General features: G+C 43.5%; 1 protein-coding gene across 6 annotated transcripts in view; it reads left to right on the top strand.

Moving 5' to 3' along the window:
- armh1 (armadillo like helical domain containing 1) overlaps window positions 1-14,733 on the top strand; it is a 75,733-nt gene that overhangs the window by 31,826 nt on the left and 29,174 nt on the right. For 4 of the 6 annotated variants that reach the window (XM_068037114.1, XM_068037113.1, XM_068037117.1 and 1 more), the window contains exons 3-5: window positions 1,588-1,656; window positions 2,471-2,637; window positions 8,938-9,134. In XM_068037114.1, coding sequence (XP_067893215.1) covers window positions 1,588-1,656; window positions 2,471-2,637; window positions 8,938-9,134 — 433 coding nt within the window. The remainder of the gene's footprint in view (window positions 1-1,587; window positions 1,657-2,470; window positions 2,638-8,937; window positions 9,135-14,733) is intronic. The other 2 variants (XM_068037115.1, XM_068037116.1) reach the window with 2 other exon arrangements.

Here is a 14,733-nt window from a genome sequence, read left to right as displayed (position 1 = left end):
TGGTATGGTGAAATGTTTAAAGGCTGTAGAAAGGTCAAGAATGACAAGTAGAGATAGTGCACCACAGAGGCTGTCACTGGTTACTTTAATAGGACCATTTTAGTCTTGTGGCAGGGGTGAAAGTCTGATTGGAGAGATTCAAACATGGAGTTGCATGGATTTGGGAGGCAACAACACATTCAAGAACTTAAGAAGAAAGGGCGGTTGGAGATGGGACAATCAATTGCCAGGACTCGGGTGAAGAATTGTTTTTGGAGGATGTGCAGCAACACGATGGACAACACAGCAGATTGGCAATTGGTATGGCAGATTTAGCCATGGTTTGGAGGACAGCTTGTGGAGTTTAGCGGCAGTTATAGAATTTGGGGGGTGTTTTGGGAGATGGCAGTACTAAAAATGGAGATTGGTAGGATTGGGATAGAATAAAAAGTTTGGTTTATTGTATGATTGCTGGAGTCTGGTTTTGGTGATAGACAGCTTAGAATTTGGACTACTGTGTGGTTTGGCTGTAGTGGTAGGAGGATCTGGTGTTTGGCAGCTGTGGGTCCAGGATGTTGCAGCGTCATTGAGTGGGTTGTCAATAGGTGTCTTTGATCATTGGTGAGGTGGGCAGCAGTTTGTAAAGTGCTCAAGTGTTCCAGCACTGTGGTGGATGCTGGTATTTGATGTGCTGCAAGAATAGAACGTATCCATTAATAGTGAGTGAATTTGTTAGGCTCTGGAGGCTGTTGCGAGTGTGGTCTCAGAGCTGGAAAACTTGTTTGGGGAGATACCATGAGGAGGTTATAGGGTATGAAAATACTGGGGCAGGTGTCCCAGAATTTGGTAGTATTTGGAAGGGGATCTCAGGTTGCCATAGCATTTGGAGGGTGCTTATAGGATTTGAATGCAGTGAAAGGAACCCCTGGATTTTGGGAGAATTTAGTTGAATGCAGAAAAATGTCACTATTGATGGTGGGAGAAGCCGAGGAGAATATGTCCTGACTTGTTCCAGTCTATTTCAGAAGCCTGGGACCTGGCCTAAAACCAGTTTTGAAGTACAAAATCCATTGTTAATGGATGTTCTGTTCTGCACTCTTTCCTTATATGCTTCTCTTTGTGTCTCAATATCTCTCCTCCACATTTTTCTGTACTATTCTTTTTTACTCATCTAATTCTGTCATTTTTTGAGTCACAGGATGCTTTTGTCCAGAGCCACAGGCCTGCACTATGGGAAGTTGGAAGGATCTGGCGAGGACAGCATTGTGGGTAATTGGAGTGATTTGCCCAGGGCTTCAGGCTGGTTATTGTAGGAGCTGTAGTTGTCTGTCTATCTCTCCTTCTTTCACATCTCTCTCTAGCAGTCTGGTAGAGAGAGTAAAACAAAAAAATTCTGTATTCCTCCTAAGCGCCATCATTCTACGCTTCTGCTCTGAAAAAGCCAATAGTTACGGAGAGTTCTTAAAATAGTTATAATTTAGGCATATTTAATTTAAAAACTAAGACATTAAATTATGTAGTGTATTTCTTTACTGTAAGTTGGAAGCATTGTGCCATATAGCAGGAGAACAATAAATATTTTCTTAAATACTTAACTTCTTTGAACAGCTACATGGTTGGTACCTGTGTAACTGAGCAATTACAAGCCATCGGTGTATTTTTATCTGCAACAAGTGGGTAAGAATTAATTTAATCATGGCAATAATGTTTATATCATCAATAGTTCTTCATCTTTTGGTGAGGAATATGAACCTTCCAATTGTTGTCCTGAGGTACATGCCAACTAATGCTGGGAAATAAGGCCCCTGTTCCAAGGCCTCCACTAATGCTACTTCGAGCTGCTGCTAGAAGGTGAGCAACAGACTTGTAGTGCTTCGGTCACTCACTTTCTGTGCATCTATAGGAAGGTTCTTAGCATCCACTCCATTTTTCTTTACAGAGTGCAGTTGAGATTGGGAACTCAGCAACTTCACTAATCACATCTGTGGCTTCTATTGTCTTGGCATTGTAATGCACTACATCCCCAAATAGTTCTAATTCTTGCCTAATCAGGATCACAATTACTGTAACTGTTAATATAGAATATCATCTCTAGTAATGTACCTATATATACTTTCATTACACAGCAACAACATATCTTTCTGTCATTGCTGTTTGATTCTGAAAGGTGTGCATTTTAACAGATTCACTCTAATGACCAATTAATTTTATTTTTTTGCAACTCATTCAAAATATTTATGTAAAATTTGTGAAACCATATTGTACAAGATTTTTCAGCATGATATTTTGAATTGAACTGTTCCTTTATGGTTGGTGTAGATAGTTTAAGTATATTCACTACAGTCTAGAGAGAAAATATGTATTTATATGAAGGCTTGTTATTTAAATTTATTTTACGAAGTCTGTGTATATGTTTGCAAATAATAGCTAAAATATTGCTCTTAGATAATTATACTATGTTTAATCATCTGAATTTTTAAATTTATTTCAGTCATCGATATCTGATAGAAGTCTTAGAAGTTGGTGGCCTTTTGACTTTTCTGGAGATTCTGAAACTAAAACAATTGCGAGAAGATAACAAACAAGAAGCATTAAAATTACTTCAAATTATTGCGAATGCTGGACGAAAGTACAAGGAATTAATCTGTGAAAGCTATGGTAATCTAACACATTGGCACTGATTTATGTGATTCTGGCTGTATTGTGCCGATTGGACCTGTTCCACTCCTCATTACAGCCTTGGTTCAAACATGGACAAAAGAGCTGAACTCAGGAGGTGAGATGAGAGTGACTGCCCTTGACATCAAGGCAGCATTTGACCGAGTATGGCATCAAGTTGCCCTTGCAAAACTGAAGTCAATGGGAATCAGGGGGAAAACTCTCCGCTGGTTGGAGTCATACCTAGCAGAAAGGAAGATGGTTGTGGTTGTTGGAGGTCAGTCATCTCAGCTCCAGGACATCACTGCAGGAGTTCCTCAGGGTAGTGTCCTAGGCCCAATCATCTTCAGCTGCTTCTTCAATGACCTTCCTTCAATCATAAGGTCAGAAGTGGGGATGTTCGCTGATGATTGCACAATGTTCAGCACCATTCGCGACTCCTCAGACACTGAAGCAGTCTGTGTAGAAATGCAGCAAGACCTGGACAATATCAAGGTTTGGGCTGATAAGTGGCAAGTAACATTCGCGCCACACAAGTGCCGGGCAATGACCATCTCCAACAAGAGAGAATCTATCCATCTCCCTTTGACATTCAGTGGCATTACGATTGCTGAATCCCCCAATATCAACATCCTGGGGGTTACCATTGACCAGAAACTGAACTGGAGTAGCCATATAAATACTGTGGCTACAAGAGCAGGTCAGAGGCTAGGAATCCTGCGGCGAGTAACTCACCTCCTGACTCCCCAAAGCCTGTCCACCATCTACAAGGCACAAGTCAGGATTGTGATGGAATACTTTCCACTTGCCTGGATGGGTGCAGCTCCAACAACACTCAAGAAGCTCGACACCATCCAGGCCAAAGCAGCCCGCTTGATTGGCACCCCATCCACAAACATTCACTCTCTCCACCACCAACGCACAGTGGCAGCAGTGTGTACTATCTACAAGATGCACTGCAGCAATGCACCAAGGCTCCTTAAACAGCACCTTCCAAGCCCGCGACCTCTACCAATTAGAAGGGCAAGGGCAGCAAATGCATGGAAACACCACCTGCAAGTTCCCCTCCAAGTCACACACCATCCTGACTTGGAACTATATCACCGTTCCTTCACTGTCGCTGGGTCAAAATCCTGGAACTCCATTCCTAACAGCACTGTGGGTGGTACCTACCTCACATGGACTGCAGCGGTTCAAGAAGGCAGCTCACCACCGCCTTTTCAAGGGCAATTAGGGATGGACAATATATACTGGCCTAGCCAGCGACGCCCACATCCCATGAATGAATTAAAAAAAACTGTGAGCTATCCTCACCCTATATTGTGAGGTCAGCTCACTAACATAGTTTTATGGAGGTCCCAGCATGTAGTGTGAGGTGCTGGGGATTTCCAGTTGCCAGCAGCCAATGAAAGACCAATGGCATTTTCTGTGTAGAGTGCAAGGACAGGGATGGCAAAAGGTGAGGTATGGAGATGGACTAGGCGTAACATTTTTTTAAAATGTATTAAGGCCTCACTTGCAACATCCGTTCCAAGTGGGTGCTGTGTGGTTGAAGTACTGCTTAGATGTGCCAGTTGAATTATGGCAAGAACTCCAATTTCCTGTGGCCCTAAAAAGCCTTCCTTTATATTCGCCATCCATTTTGATTCGTGTTACCTGCTTCTGCGATCGGTTAGCTCAGTTGGCTGGACGGCTAGCGTGAAATGCAGAATGATGCCAACAGCGCAGGTTCAATCCCCGTATGGGCTGCGGTAGATCATGGAGAACTGCCTCCTCACCTTGCCCCACGCTTGAGGAGTAGTGACCCTCAAGCTATACATCACCAACTGTCTCTCTCTAATGGGGAGAGATGCTATGGTCCTTTGGGACTATGACTGGAGCAATGAAATCCCTCAGTATGTCAGGCACATCAGTCTATTATTAGCCCTATAGTATTTTACTACTGCTTGTTCAGCACAAATCTGCTCAAATCAAGATAATGGATGAAAGAGTGTATTTTCCAGATGGTAGATATTTATAGAGTCACTTGCCCCATTGGGTCCATGCCGGCTCTCCACGGAGCTATGCAGTTAGTACCTCTCCCTGGCTCGATCCCCATAGCCCTGCAAGTCTATTGCTGTCAGGTGGCCATCCAACTTCCTCTTGAAATCCTTGATCGTCTTTGCTTCCACCACCCTTGTGGGCAGCGAGTTCCAGGTCATTACCACCCGCTGCGTTAAAAAATTCTTCCTCATATTCCCCCTGCATCTTTTGCCCAAAATTTTCCATCTGTGTCCCCTCGTCCTTGTAGCATTTTTTAATGGGAACAGCTTTTCAGAATTTTAGAATTTAGAACATTACAGCACAGTACAGGCCCTTCGGCCCTCGATGTTGCGCCGACCTGTGAAACCATCTGACCTACACTATTCCATTTTCATCCATATGTCTATCCAATGACCACTTAAATGCCCTTTTCCTTGTTTAACTTATCTAAGCCTGTCATAATGTTGTACATTTCTATTAAATCTCCCCTCAACCTCCTTTGTTCTAAGGAGAACAAACCCAATTTTTCCAACCTAACCTAGTGACTAAAATTCTCCATCCCTGGAACCATTCTCATAAATCTCCTCTGCACCCTCTCAAGGACTCTCACATCCTTCCTGAAGTGTGGTGACCAGAACTGGACGCAGTAGACCAGAGCTTTAAAAAGGTTCAGCATAACTTCCTGCTTTTGTAATCAATGCCTCTATTTATGAATCCCAAGATCCCATATGCTTTACTAACCACTCTCTCAATATATCCTGCCACCTTCAAAGACTGATGCACATGCACCCCCAGGTCCCTCTGTTCCTGCACACTCTTTGTAACTATGCCAGTAATTATATATTGTGTCTCTATTCCTTCTGCCAAAATGCATCACCTCATATTTGTCAGGATTAAATTCCATTTGCCACCTCTCTGCCCATTCTGCTATCCTATCTATGCCCTGTTGCAGGCAGTTCATATCATCCTCACTATTTGCTGCACCTCCAGGTTTGGTGTCGTCAGCAAATTTTGAGATTCTACTCTGTATTCCAAGATCCAAGTCATTTATATATATCAAAAAAAGCAGTGGTCCCAGCACTGACCCTTGGGGAACACCACTGTCTACCATCCTCCAGTCTGAAAAGCAACCATTTACTAAGACTCGCTGTTTTCTGTCCATAAGCCATTTTTTATCTAATTGGACACTGACCCTCCTATTCCATGAGCTCAATGTTCTTTACCAGCTTTTTATGTGGTACCTTATAAAATGTTTTCTTAAAATCCATATAAACAACATCCACTGCATTCCCTTCATCAACCTTCTCTGTTACTTCATCAAAAAATTCAATTAGATTTGTGAAGCATGATCTGCCTTTTACAAATCCATGCTGGCTATCTTTAATTAACTCAAACCTCTCTAAGTGTCCCTGATTATAGTTTCTAAAACCTTACCCACCACTGATGTTAAACTAACTGGAATGTAGTTGCTAGGATTGTCCTTACACCCTTTCTTGAATAAGGGTGTCACATTTAAGAACGTTAGAACTAGGAGCAGGAGTAGGCAGTTCAGCCCCTCGAGTCTGCTCCGCCATTCAATATGATCATGGCTGATCTCATCTCGGCCTCAACTCCACTTTGCTGCCCGTTCTCCATAACCCTTCAAGCCATTACTAATTGAAATTTTTCTATTTGCCACTCTCCAATCCTCTGGCACCTCTCCCATATCCAGGGAAGGTTGGAAGATTATGGCAAGCCCTTCCACTATCTTCATCCCCACTTTCTTTAGCAATCCAGGATGCAAGCCATAAGTATAGCCAACCTTTTTAGTATCTCCCCCCTCTCAATTTTTATTCTATCCATTGCCTCTACTTTCATTGCTTCTACTGATATTTTGTCAGCCTCCATTTCCTTAGTGAACACTGGTACAAAATACTCATTAAGTATATTAGCCTTGACCTACGCCTCTAAGCATATATTATCCTCACTCTATCCTTAATAGGCCCCACTTCTCCTCTTAGTAGTCGCTTACTATTTACATGCCAGTAGAAGACCTTTGGGTTCCCTTTTATGTTGACTGCCATTCTATTTTCATATTTTATATATTGGTTTATATAGTTATGTCATTACTTTGAGTATTAAATCAAATTTGACATCTCTAAACCATGAACAGGGGCTTAACACATTTCTCTTGTAGGAAGTGCTGTGGTTTTTGTTGATAAAAATAAACCAAAGATTCAAATTGTTATTCCCCTGATAATAGGAAGGGGTTATATGATGTGCATTACTTTTGACTTGGCAGATGGTGGATGCCTCCTCCACATTTAGTGACTAGAAGTTTTTGCTAAAGAATAATTGGGAAAGCCCTCAAACAACAAATTAGCCATCATCGAATCTTGTAACTGGAATTCAATAAGAATATGTGAAGGGGTGTATGGAGGGACAATGTGACATTTTGGAAAAGGGTGGAAATTGCGGAGACGCCGGCCATAAACTTCCAATCTTCCTTAGATGCAGGAGTGGTGCCAGAGACTGGAGAATTGCAAATGTTACACCCTTGTTCAAAAAAGGGTGTAAGGATAAGTCCAGCCACTACAGGCCAGTCAGTTTAATCTCAGTGGTGGGAAAGCTTTTAGAAACAATAATCCGGGACAACATTAACAGGTGCATGGACAAATGTGAATTAATTAAGGAAAGCCAGCATGGATTTGTTATGGGAGAATCATGTTTAACTAACTTGATTGGGTATTTTGATGAGGGTTGATGATGGTAATGCATCTGATGTAGTATACGTGAACTTCCAAAAGGCATTTGATAAAGTGCCATATAACAGCCTTGTCAGCAACATTGAAGCCCGTGGAATTAAAGGGACAGTGCAGCATGGATACGAAGTTGACTGAGTGACAGGAAACAGATTAGCGGTGAATGGTTCTTTTTCAGACTGGAGGAAGGTTGATACCGGGGTTCCCCAGGAATCGGTATTAGGACCACTGCTTTTCTTGATCTATATTAATGACCTAGACCTGGGTACGTAGGGCAAAATTTGAAAATTTGCGGATGACACAAAACTTGGAAGTACTGTGAACTGTGAGGAGGACATAGAGAGACTGGTGGAATGGTGGACGCGTCACACATGAAATTTAATGCAGAGAACTGTCAAGTGATACATTTTGGGAGAAAGAATAAGGAGAAGCAATATAAAATAAAATCTACAATTCCAAATGGGTGCAGGAGCAGAGGGATCTAGGGATATATGCACAAATCGTTGAAGGTGGCAGAGCAGGTTGAGAAAGTGGTTAATGAAGCATATGGGATCCTGAGCTTTATAAATAGAGGCACAGAGTATAAAAGCAAGGAGGTTATGGTGAACCTTTATAAAACACTGGTTCGGAATCAGTTGGAGTATTGTGTCCAATTCTGGGCATGGCAGTTTAGGAAGGATGTGAAGGCATTAGAGAGGGTGCATAAAAGTTCTACTAGATTGGTTTTATGGATGAGCGATTTCAATTATGAGGATATATTAGAGAAGCTGGGGCTGTTCTGTTTAGAGAAGGGAAAGTTCAGAGGAGAATTAATAGAGGTGTTCAAAAATCATGAGGGGCCTGAACAGAGTAGGTAGGGAAAAACTGTTCCCATTGGCGGAAGAATCGAGAACCAGAGGAGACCAATTTAAAGTCAATGACAAAAGAACCAAAGGCAACATGTTTTATACCATGAGTGGTTAGGATCTGGAATGCACTGTCTGAGAGTGTGGTGAAGACAGATTCAATTGTGGCTTTCAAAAGGGTATTTTGATAATTACCTGAAAAGGCAAAATTTGCAGGGCTATGGGGAAAAGGTGGAAGAGTGGGACGAGCTGAGTTGCTCTTGCAGAGAGCATGGCATGGGCATGATGGCCCGAATGGCCTCCTTCTGTGTTGTAACCATTCTAAGACTCTGAGAAACTGAATGGAGACTAGAATTATAGGCCTCCATATCATTGAGGAGGATCTTCTACGTGGAAATCATGCTCATCCGTCCAGAGGAGTGGGCGAGGTGAATCAGTGAGAATCATCTTTGCAATGTTGTAATAGCACACTTGCTAGTAGCTGCTTCAGAGCAACACCAAAAGAGGACAGAAAGTTATTTAGCTGCATAATCATGTTCTGTCACTTTTTGCAACAGCATGTTGGAGTGCCAAAGTGGTACATCATGATGTAACCTCACCTGTACAAATGCAATTAAATGCATTCTGTAGTAACCTAAGTGGCTATGATTAATAATTTGGCTATACCTTTTAAAAATGTTTTTGTGAATAAGGTGTGAGAAATGTTGCAGAGTGTTTGGCAAATTCAAAATTGGAAAAGACCCAAGAAGAGGCTCAGGTCTTGTTGGAATTACTAGCCCAAGGCAACCCAAAGTATCAACTACAAGTTTATAAAGGACTGATTGCACTATTACCATGTACCTCCCCAAAGGTACAACAACTGGCTATTCAGACATTGAGAACTCTGCAGGTGAGAAACAATAATAATTGTAAGTCTGCATATAATTACATACATTTAATGTAGTCCTTTACTTTTAATTTTAATATTTTTGTCCCTTGCATCTCTTTTTAGCCAGAAAGGGAACCAGGCATCCTGTACTATGTCTCCTCTATTATAGTGTGATATGAGGCACAGAACAAGATTCAACAGTAGCTAATTTTTATGGTTTCCTATTAAATAAAATGCTCAGAATCCTGCAACTTTGCCAGATAAACCAGAATTTTCTTTCCTTTTATGCTTAATTGCTGACCAATTACACAACTACTGATTTTGTGTATTGGTTTTAATACTATCAGACATTTCCAGGGAATGGAGTGCATGTCCAGAGGTCCCTGAAGGTGGCAGGACAGGTAGATAAAGTGGTGAAGAAGGCATATGAAATGCTTTCCTTTATTGTCCGAGGTATAGAATACAAAAGCAGGAATGTAATGCTGGAACTGTATAAAATGATAGTTAGGCCACAGCTGGAGTATTGCTTACAGCTCTGGTCACCACATTACAGAAAGGACATAATTGTTCTGGAGAGAGTACAGAGGAGATTTACAAGAAGGTTGCCGGGGCTTTAAAGTTGCAGCTATGAGGAAAGATTGGATAGGCTGGGGTTCTTTTCCTTAGAACAGAGGAGGCTGAGAGGTGACTTAATTGAGGTGTACAAAATTATGAGGGGCCTGGATTGAGTCGCCGGGAAGGACCTGTTTCCTCTAGCGGAGAGATCAATTACCAGGGGGCACAGATTTAAGGTGATTGGTAGAAGGATTAGAGGGGACATGAGGAAAAGCTTTTTCACCCAGAGGGTAGTGGATGTCTGGAATTCACTGCCTGGATCCGCGTTGGAGGCAGAAACCCTCAACTCATTTAAAAGGTACCTGGACCTGCACCTGAAGTGCTGTAACCTGCAAGACTACGGACCAGGTGCTGGAAGATGGGATAGATTGGGCGGCAGGTTTTTTCATCCGGCACAAACATGATAGGCTGAATGGCCTCTTTCTGTGCTGTAACTTTTCTATGGTTCTATAATTGAAAAGAAATAGAAATGTGCCAATCACTCAATGAATTTTAATAATCACTTTTATTAGTCGTATGCTGGTGTCAAATATCACTATTTCATTCGCTTTTTCCCTAAACATTCCTGAGTTTTCTGCCAATCTTCCTTGTTTTGGTAATCTAGAAACTAAAGCTGTGGAATCTCTGCTCAGTGAAATATGGGGTGGAATTTTATCTTAACAGACCCCCACGCAGCAGGGAGCCTGGTAGCAGTTCAGGCACCTGTTTGCTGTGTCAGCAGGCTTTACTGTGGCTCTTTGACTCAGTCATGGCATTAGCATCCTGCTTCCAGGTTTCCCAACCAATTACAAAGTGCAGGCCTCCACTCTGTGGAATGAAGGATCTCTATTTAAAGGGACCCTGATAGGGTTCAGAATGGCTGCAGAAAACCTTGCTTATGAAGGTTAGTGGAGGCAAGGAAATGGAAGGAAGACTTGGCTAGGCTGCTCTTTTTCTCTGACTTTCCCCTGGAGGTTATGCTGGAGGCAGTGAGGGCCAGAAGGAACATGCTGTTTCCTTAGGATGGGAGAAAGAGGCCAGCCATTAAGCTAAAAAGGCATGTCTAGAAATTGCAGAGGCTATCAACAACAGGAATGTGGTGCCCGGGAATGTGTTACAGTGTCAGAAAAGGCTTAATGGCCTTATTAGGTCAGGAAAGGTGAGTGGCATACCACGTTCAGGTGGCATCCATCACTCTCTGAGCTCCCTAGCATTCTCTTGAATAGCACTCCTCTGACTGATACACATTGTAGTTCCACACATTCCTTTCTCTCCAATGGCCTCCTCAAATCTCCATCTCAACAGACAGCACTCACACTCAATCTCTTCCTATTGCCATCTCACACCCATCCCTCACAGTCACCCTTCCCAAATGTTCCCTCTTCATCCTCAACACATATTCAACTTCTCACACTCATAACTCTCTGCTTTCTCCCATTGCAGAAGACAGCGCACAACTCCAGGGAGAAGCAGCAAAACCAGGGGTTGGACTTGAAGCCATAGCCACCCCAACCACATTGAAGGAGGACACCTTGGAGATCCACAGGGTAGCACACACATTATGTGTTGCAGATGGAGAAATATGGGTGGCCCACAGACCTGATGACAGGATTAGGTATCACACTGCCACTTGGCACTTAACAGTTTCAACTCAAGTTGAATTGATGTCATCATTAACAGAAATATGATATAAACTATGTCAGGTTTGTACCCCAGGTTAACACTAACTCATGCCTTTCATCTCTGACAGGTTCCTCAAGGGTGGCAGAGGAGCTGCTACAGGAGGAGGCTGAAGACTCCTCAGAAGAGGATGAGCACTCTGAGGATGCACCATCACATGACTCATGCGCACCCTCCAGCTGCACAGATACACACACCTCGGTGGGTATTGTATTAGAGATAGCTAGGGTGTCACGTGTTATGATCTCCATGGGGACAACCAACAAACCAAAAGAATTGAATCCACTGATTGACCCCAATTTAGGAAACTAGATAGACAAGATTTTACTTTTATAAGTTTTCCTTTAATACTGCAAACCAAAACCAACATAAATGAAACACGAACTCACGTTAAATCACGATCGATGTATGTATATATCTTAAAGGTTTCACATTAAGTAGCAGATGCAACAAAGATAGTCCTCATTAATCCTCTGAACAGGCTTGTCAGCAACATGGCACCAAACAGTTCCATAGTACAACAAAATCAGAAAAATCCACAGGTCGTTTTCCAAATCCTGTCCTCCAGGATGCAGATACAGAAGTAATAATGTCCCGTCAATAGCAAGCGATGCAATCTTCCCTTTAACGGTCTGGTCTTGTTGCCTCTTGAACAACCTCAGCCTCACCCACAACCATCCTGATGGCGTGGTTCCACTGATAACTTTTTAAGTCACGGAAGACAAATGCCTTAAGCCACTCACCAATAGTCAGCCCTCAGTCTAGGCTCCTCTGGCTGCTGTTGAAACAACTATTCCAGCCTGCTGCCTTTTAGTCTGTTTCAATTCTAAGCAGCTTCTCTGAAAGTACAAAAATCTGCAGCTCTCAGCTTATCTCTTTAAACAGCAACTGGCTGTTTTTCCTTCCTTCCACTGCAGAGCTCTTCTAAAACTGAAACTTGAGCTCCAGTCCTATGTCTCTGGTTAAAAAAAAAACCCTTTGTTTTGTTAACCTGGTTCTGACCTCCCAGATATTGAAGCTTTTAGTTTCATTTTCAAATCAGGCTTTGTCTCAAAAAAACATGCTTTGAATCCAAAGTGATAGCACCCAACATGTCAGCCGCACAGAACGCGGTCTGCACACGAGAATTCCATCACAAATGATGCGGTGCACATCACATGTGAGCAGGGGCAAGTGCTGGAAATAGGGACAGCAGTGGTGAGTCCCCATCAGAGGAGCAGTCCAAGCTCTGCTCAGCTGGATGTAGATGCTGAGCCTTGGGGATCATCCACAAAAAGGGAACTTGTGGAGTAGCAATGGGAAATGTGTGCGCCTCTTTCAGCATTTCCAGAGGCAGTGTGCACACTTGGAGAGAGACTGGAGGAGTCCATCTCTAGCATGAGTGCCATGATGTCTGAGACATTTGCACTGGTGGACACCTGCATTGAGAATCAGACACATAGGCCATCGAGTGAATGTTGGTTCAGACTAATGGCCTGCAGACACTGTCTGCCATTTTACACAAGATGGAGCAAAGCATGGCCTTGGTGGCTCAATGTCTCATGGAAATGCAACCAAGTGCTCTCCAGGTCTTGGCTAGTGGGGAAGTGCAGGTGAGAGGGAAGATGGAGAAAGGGCACATGGCAGTGGGGACTATTCTCAAGATGCGCCCACTTCTCATCCCTTGCACCCCCGCCACCCCACACAGCTGCACATGCTTCTTCCTGCCCCAGTGACCGAGTCTGCCCCTGCACAGGTACAGGTGAGGCAGTCTTTGGCAGGATCCCCATGGGCTCCAGAATCCAGAGGATGTCTGGCATGGGCATCTCATCTGTCAGAGCAGGCTGACTCCAGTTCTGCTGAAGCCACAGGGGTTGCACTACGTAAGAGTAATAGAAAGCGGATGCTGAAGATTTATTACTTACACAAGGGGAATCACTTGGGTGTGCATAGCTGTGTTTATGGCATTATGTTATTTATTTCAATGATTGAAAGGTTTATTTGAACTCCTCATTCTCTTGGCCTTTACTTTGTTGCATCCCCCATTCACCTTGGACAGTAGCATTCAGTTCATTGGTCTGATCAGGTTTTATGAGGAGGAAAGGCTGTGAATGTAATGGTTGAATTGTTGACCGTTGGAATGAACTGTATTTGGGGCCGGGGGGAGGAGGGGTGCCACAGAGTTTCTGATGGCACTGTCAGATGACCTCATGCACTCAGAGTAGGTAAAATATGCCTGTATGAGGTTGTCGTGGGCTTCTCTGGCAGCCAGGTGAGCAGCTGCAGGCAGCAAGGCCACATTTGGCACCTCCATGTTTGGAGGAGGATGCCGATTGGTCTGCACCATTCTCTTCCCGCAGCTCCATTCATCTTTGCAGCGCAAGGTAGTACAGGGCACAGCAGACCACTACCATTCTGGAGACCCTTGATGGGCGATACTGAAAGGCATCTCCAGATCTGTTGAAGCACCTGAAATACATATTGAGCAACGTAATGTCTTTCTGTATTACTGCCATGAGGTCATGAGGCTCCTGTTGTATCTCTCCATTGGCAGGGTTCCTTACAGGAGCCCTTATCTCCAAGGAGCCAGCTGCTGACGCTGTGTGGAGAAGCAAAAACCTGCAGGAGATGTGACTGCCGCAGAATGAATGAATTATGGCAGCTCCCAGATATCTTGTACAGACATCATGATAACCTTCTGGTGGTAAGAAACTATCTGAACATTGAGAGAGTGAAATCCCTGGCAATTGATGAAGACTCCAGGCAGATATGAGGGTGCCTTGATTGCCACATGTGTGCAGTTAATGACTCCCTGCACTTGTGGGGATCCAACCACTGCAGCAAAACCAAAAGCCCTCTGTGTTTGATTGGCTTCATACGTGGCAAAGATGAGATAAGTGCGGCCTTGGAAAACAAGGCATAGGTGACCAGGGAAATGCACTTGTGGGCAGTAAATTGTGAGACCCTTGAGGTGTCACAAGCAGATCCCTGGAATGAGATGGAGGCAAAGAAATTCAGGGCTCTGGTGACCTTGATGGTCAGTGGCAATGTGTGCCCATCTGGCCCTCTTGGAAGAAAGAGGCCATTCAGTCCATCGTGTCTATGCCGGCTGAAAAAAGTAGCCGCCCATTCTAATCCCACCTTTCAGCACCTGGTCTGTAGCCTTGCAGGTTACAGTACTTCAGGTGCAGGTCCAGGAACCTTTTAAATAGTTCCGTTCCCCCACCCTATCCCCATTGCCCTGCAAATATTTTCTCTTCGTGCTTAAGCAATTCCCTTTTGAAAGCCACAATTGTATCTGCCTCTACCACCCTCTCAGGCAGTGCATTCCAGTTTCTGTGTTAAATCGTTTTCCTCATGTTGTCCA

The sequence above is a fragment of the Heterodontus francisci genome, chromosome 8, assembly GCF_036365525.1.
Source record: "Heterodontus francisci isolate sHetFra1 chromosome 8, sHetFra1.hap1, whole genome shotgun sequence".
Classification (NCBI taxonomy): Eukaryota; Metazoa; Chordata; class Chondrichthyes; order Heterodontiformes; family Heterodontidae; genus Heterodontus; species Heterodontus francisci.
This window is presented reverse-complemented; position numbering and strand designations above follow the sequence as displayed.